The sequence below is a fragment of the Spea bombifrons genome, chromosome 1, assembly GCF_027358695.1.
Source record: "Spea bombifrons isolate aSpeBom1 chromosome 1, aSpeBom1.2.pri, whole genome shotgun sequence".
Classification (NCBI taxonomy): domain Eukaryota; kingdom Metazoa; phylum Chordata; class Amphibia; order Anura; family Pelobatidae; genus Spea; species Spea bombifrons.
The window spans coordinates 37963863-37970641 of record NC_071087.1 but is presented as its reverse complement, the minus strand read 5'-3'; the positions used below and the strand labels follow the sequence as shown (position 1 = coordinate 37970641).

Below are 6779 nucleotides of genomic sequence, written 5' to 3'. Positions count from 1 at the left end.
TCTTCTGGATTTTCAGCATCACCGTTTGGGAGAAGGGGTTAATTGATTCAATTGTGTAATGGATTGGAACACCCTTTCCTCCTGATAATCTTCTGTTCTGGAGAGGAGGTTCAGCCTATGATTAAGCCCCAAGATGGTGGGTGAAACATGTTATATGACAGTTGACGTCTTGTCTGAGGACCAAATTGTGACTTCAAGGTTGATTCTTGCTTTTTAAACTTATCCGAATAAACGTTTAACCTGAAGGTCCTGCCTTGTGAAGCGTTAAATATTACAAGAATCGTGGATTTCTCTTTGTTGTTAGTGGCCACATAACGCTACCAGGACAGCATTAACAAGCAGTGGAGTAAAATCTACAGGCATATATGAACTCGGGTCCATCCCCGTATGATTGATGTTAAATGAGATAGTAACAATGGAGATTCAGTAGTATTTCCTGATCATTTTTATCCTTAAAACCACTCACCATTTTGAGAATCCACGGTTGCTGCTCTTCTCCACATCAAATAGCAATGTCATATTAACGACCTTAACCCTGGTATCTGCATTTTATAATTACATAAAATTGTATATTTTAACATACAGATGCCATGTGCCCCGCCTGCAAATGACCTATGTTTTGTGAAATTGTGCAAAGATTGTTTGTAAAGATATAGTTTGTCTCTGTTCGTATTTGGAAACACACAATTGTGAATCCCACTGCTTTTCCCTATTTTAATGACTTTGCTGTTTTGCCTGCAGTCTGAGAGCATTAAGTCTGACTAGACATTCACTGCAAAGTTCGTGAAGGTTAATTTTAGAAAGTGAAAATGTGACGCTTGGGTACTGATTGGCTTATGGCTCACTTTCAAGCTGTGTAATATTCGTTACTCAGTTTATAGCTTCCCATATTGTTGCGATATCAGGATGCCTGGATTATATGAATGTTATATTGGCAGGATACTTTTAATATACAAAACATACCCTCTACTAAAGGTAAAAAAATAACAATAACTTTTTTTGTCATAGGGCATAAACAGACATGAGAACAATGAGAAGGATACCATGCAAGCTTGGCTGCACATCTGAATGTAATGTATTCTTGTATAGTTTTAGGTGTGAATTCTGTAAAGTGAGAATACTTTCAAAAATAGGTATTTTAATTTCTATCATGCTAAGTGAGTGAACAAAAGAAAAAAGCAAATCAAATGAATATATGGTGCGACCATGGTCCCTTTGCCTTCGAAAGAGCATCAATATATATATACACACACACTTATATATATATATATATATATATATATATATATATATATATATATATATATATAAGAAGAGGATATATGACACTTATAAGGAGAAAAGAAAAGCACTGAAGATACTGAATTGGGTAATGAAATTTCCATGTAATGGTGTTGAACCAGACGACAGCCTTAAGTAATGATGCATAACAATACGATTTGTGTCAAAGAGTCTTATAAAATGGCAGAATGTGCGGGTGCCCCAAAAACTTCTTATTGAACAAGATATAACAGTTGAACAGTAAGACAACTTACAATAAAAGTATTTATAAAACCACTTATTCTGCCCTGGATTCACTCTAAGATTCAGAATGAAGGTAAAACCCATCATCCTGAATAAAATTACTATTTTAAATTCAACATAAGCAAAGAACTATGGAGTCGTCACCACACATTTCAGACACAATGCAGAAATGTATCTATAAATCTCCCATAGTATACATATAGAAAAAAACCTGCAAAAAAAGACAATGCAAGCATTTATTCTCAACCTGCCCTCTACATAGCATTGGCTAAATGCAAAAATATGGTGATTCATTATCATGTCCAGTATCGGCTCTCTAATCAAGGCTGGGATTATTTTAAGAAACAATACAGCTTAATTTCCTGTCTGACCTGTTTAATGTATTTTAATCTCCCTGTATAGTACGTGCATTGAATTCTTCACCAATATATATATATGTATATATATATATATATATATATATATATATATATATAACATCTGTCTGGATAGGTTGCTTTTTAAAGCGTTGCAGAAAAGGCATTTACATTTACAACATAGAAACATAAAGTAATAAAAATAATATTTATTTAACTTAAAAATAGAACGCATACACATGGTGTATAATGAATATGGTTATACTCAATACTCAAGAAATAATAATGACCAATAGAACATCACAATTCTGAACATTACATTCAAAGGTTTTCATAGCAATAGAAAAAAAAAATGAATTTACAGAAATGAAACAAACATGGAATTAGAGCATGACTAACTTTGCATGCAGTTTGACAACGGTTACAAAACAAAGGGAAAAATGCATGTGATCAAATGAAACATAAAACTTAAATAGGTAGAACTCATCAACTAAGTAACATCCAAACTCCAGGTACCAACTCCCCTTTATCAAACTGCTTGGGGAAAATGTGTAGAATTACTGAATCATCACCCCTCCCCATTATTAAAATATGCATAGGTTATAAGCCAAAACGTATACTTATTTAAAATGGGGTTACTGTGTATTTATTAATCATAATTAGTTTAACGCAACAGATCCCCTCCTATTGTGTGACATCAAATATAACAATGCCCCTAAAATAAGAGTAGGAATCATAAGGACCACAAGCTCACGTGTAATTCCAACAGAACTGGAGCACCACTGAAAATAAACATACTGTGAATGAACCGTAGTCCAGAAAGACTACCCTGCATCCATTCAAGGATATCCCCCGTCAGCCCACCACTAAATACCTATGTGGAAAATCCAAACTGGACTCAACTAGGCAGAATGAAGCTACTAAGAACTTGAAACATCCTACTGTATTTTTTTCGTACTATGAACATTTACTGAACATAGTGGCAGCAAATCTTCTAGAAAGGTGGAAAGTAATAAAGGTGGAGCTGCTGTGGTGGTACAATAAGGTGACATTAATGAGAGAGATGTCCTATGTTTATCAATAGGCATTATAACGTCAATACATTGCTTTATTAAATGTCACTGTGTCAATGTGTAGGGTCAGACACTTTGTCTTTGGTGTAGAAATAACATAAGGGAATGTAATTTTAAAGTTTCTTAAGAACTATAGCTTTAGGTCTGTACATAGAGGGCTACCGGGAATATTACTGTGCAAAACGAGTAGTATGAAACTGCGCCAAAGAAAAAAACAAATCAATCTCTGTTATACATATTTCCAAGGAAGCTGAAGGTATGTTAATGATAGAAACCTGAGCACTTTAGGTGGAAAAAATAAACAGCAGTAACTCAGTGGCAACATAGTAATTTCAATATGTCCTTTGGCCTTGTCCTGTTCACAATATTTACAAAATGTTTAGAAACCAAAAGGGAAACTAGACCAATATGCAAACGCTACACATGCTAAAGAAAACTTACTAGAAAAAGTTAAAAAATAAATAATTTCAACAGCAGTTGATAAACCAGCTAGGACATAGATAGCTTTAACACTTGGCCAGTGTATGCCCCTGTGACCTTTTATATTACATGGGATTGTGATTCCACAAAAAAATCCCCCAGCATTGATGGTTGCATAAAGAATGAGCAGCTTGAACACCTACAACTGTTTAGCTCACTGGAATCGACAGAATCACCTGTCTTTGGTATCGATTTGTGTGGCACTCAAGGTCGAGTTCAGCACCCCTGCCCAATTGCAACCTTTACACTAATCTCGAATAAATCTCCTATATTACAAACAGCAACAGTAAATCTATGCTCCCACATGTGCCTCTAAAAACCATCCATTGCTTGTGAATGCCTTGTTATATGTACTCCAGACTGTGAAGTACAGTCCGTGATATGTGACAACGTGCAGATTTGTGTTAGAACATTCCCTATAATCAATTGTGAACTTTTCCATAGGTCCCATCTGGCGGTCTGTAGTACTTTGGGAAAGTCAGCAGCTGTATCACGTTGAATGCATATTTCCTGCAATTGATATTCTTCTGCACATTCTCTATGCGACATCCTTCTCTGGTAGGAGGGAAAGAAAGGACAACTTCATGAAACACAAGCTACAGAAATATCTTTTATTTGATCGTTGCAGTCTTTAAGTAAAAATAACAAGGTTTCAACTATACATTTTGTTCTTTTTTTTTCACAAGTGATGATACATCTTACAGATTAAAATCCAAAGGCCAGACCGATATAGTAAAATGCCCTCAGAACCACCATGAAACATCAGTGTTTAAAATCCACTCAGCAGCGTTTTCTCTCACGTGAGTGTAAAGAGTGGTATTACATCTATCAACAGGAGCTCATAGTAACCCTGCAAATCACACGCACTCTGAAACACTGATACATTTCCCCATACATATAATTAAATCCTATATTCACTTAGCAATACCCTCTTTTGATTAGATTAAAAATTACAAATATAATTTTACAATTATAATTGTAAATCTAGAAATCCGATTCAAATCTTACATACAATAAGGCATGAAATATATCTGGCCATAAAGATTTGTAAATAATACTTAAACATTTTTCATTCTGATCAATTAATGCTAACCTTTTTTTTTTTTTAACTTCATTATAGTATTTTTCCATTATTGTACAAAGAAAAGTGCATATTGACATAAAGTACAAAAAACTGTTTGCACTTTCTTAAACCAACGCATTCAGGAAAAATGATAAAAAAACAAACATATATAAAAGTGTCAGAAGAGTAAACACAAATAACGTGATACAAACAGGTTGCTTTAATTACAAAACAGAATTTGGTTTTAAGAACCAATTTACGCCCAACACACGACTGCAGAAACTACACGTCATAGGGTGGTGACTTACTCGTACAGAAGCACTAATGGCCAAAAAAATGTTAACTTCATGTGAAGAAGGACTTTTTACCACTGAAACTACCATAAAGTGAATTATCAAATTAAAAGAAATATATTTTTAGCAGGAATGTATAACTTTAATAACAGTCTATCATTGAAAGGTCATTCATTAGCTCTAACACACGTATTTCCTGGCATTTCTTCAAAAATATATCACCCATTGGTGACATATTCAAAGTCTTCACGAACATCAGTTATTAGTTTGAGTCAGTAAAATGTCCTTCATCACAAGGTGAAAAGGCTCATCATACCCCATTCAAGGTTCACCTGCTCTCAAAGCATACGTAGCCCTTGCGGTGTTCTTTTACCATGCACTATATTGCTGTAGGGGAAACCTTTATCTGTGTCGGACTGTAAAATGCTTTTTTTTTTTTTTTTTGCATGCAAAGAGTTAACTTAAATAACATGCTGTACAGGACCTGCAACATTTTACTTTATAATCTGCAAAAATGTTAACTAAAAAAAAACAAAACGTTTCGGGGATCGGTGTAACAACAGCTTGAGGAATCCAGACTGGAATAACCTGGTGGGGGTGAGCTGCGTTTTCCTTCAAGGAGGACATTTCCAAATCTTGTCCAAATACAACAAGTGATGGCATGTGTTGCCTTATATGTGATATAAGGTAAAAAGAAACATATCAATTTGCTATGTACCTCTCATGACACACAATCACGCGAATGACATTTTTAAACATTTTTTAAACAAGAACGGTGTTGTGTGCTGTACATTACCCCCTTCTTGCACCCTCTATTTGTCCCTGTATCTTTTTTCAAACCTCTAGCCAAATCTATTTTTTTTTATTAAACTATACTGCTGAATAATGTTATTCAAGGGCTTCTATGACATATATCACAGAAAATACTTTTTTTTCTCCAACAATTACAGTTCTGGTTCAAACTAGTGCATTCAGTAGGAATATTAGTTGCTAGACGTGTTGCTCCACTTTTATGACTTTTTACCAGAATTGCTCTTTGTACATACAATGTAAATCTAAAAACTAATTTGCCTTTTAAGCATTCCATTTTTCAGCATTCAGAACATTTCTTTATTACAGAACATTCTCTTTTCTCCAGATTTCCCTTAAATAACTATATTTAGACATTTTCTACCCAAGGCAACAAAGAAGATGAGTAAAACAATAAAAAAAAGACTACAAAAGACGTGTAATCAAAATAATGCAATATAAGTGAATACAATAAGTACTATAATGAAACTAATAAAATTACGCAATTTTCTCTTATCTTTGTATTTAGACTTTGAACAATGGTTCATGGGACACATTTTGGGTCCAGAGTATAAATGATTAAAAATATATTGTACAAATTAAAATATCATTACCATCCGTTAAAATTAAGAATAGGAAAAGTGCATATTATTGATATTTGGCTAATAGCAAAGCAAGACTTAGAATAAGCCACACAACTAACAAATGCGAGCTGACAAGAAGCAAGGCGACAGGATAGAAGTGACGAGAGGTTGGCTTGTTATCTGTTACACAGCCTTTCTCGGGATCGTCTGACTCATTCAGCACTCCCTGGGCTTGTCCACTGTTAGATGATTGAAGTTAGGAACAAAACAGAACAAAGTTATAGAAATGAAAGTTAGAACGTGCATTTGATTAGCATTAATTCTACAAAGAAGAAAGAAAAGGCAGGCAGTAAAAGTCCACACTCTAACAAAAAATCACTCTTGAGATAACTCCATTCTCATGTGTCCTTAAAACGAAATGTCCCTGCACACCAATCGCCAGGGATATTAGGGCAGATTCTCTAAATACCCTACAATCATACATGCCTGTGACATTTTTATTTGCTTACATCAACAGCTGTGATTTTCAGCGGAAAATGCAATTACTATAATTACGTTGACAAAATACCCTAGATTAAAAAAAAAACATCTATCCAGACCTCCCAACCCCTAACATT

General features: G+C 34.4%; 1 protein-coding gene across 2 annotated transcripts in view; it reads right to left on the bottom strand.

Annotated features, from left to right (window-relative positions):
* Positions 1 to 3408: 3408 nt before the first annotated feature.
* Positions 3409 to 6779, bottom strand: part of INPP4B (inositol polyphosphate-4-phosphatase type II B) — a 202570-nt gene continuing 199199 nt past the window's right edge. The window contains exon 23 of one of the 2 annotated variants that reach the window (XM_053460982.1): positions 3409 to 3988. In XM_053460982.1, coding sequence (XP_053316957.1) covers positions 3856 to 3988 — 133 coding nt within the window. In that variant the 3' untranslated portion in view covers positions 3409 to 3855. Of the gene's footprint in view, positions 3989 to 6036; positions 6402 to 6779 lie in introns of those variants that run through there. The other variant, XM_053460972.1, reaches the window with a different exon arrangement.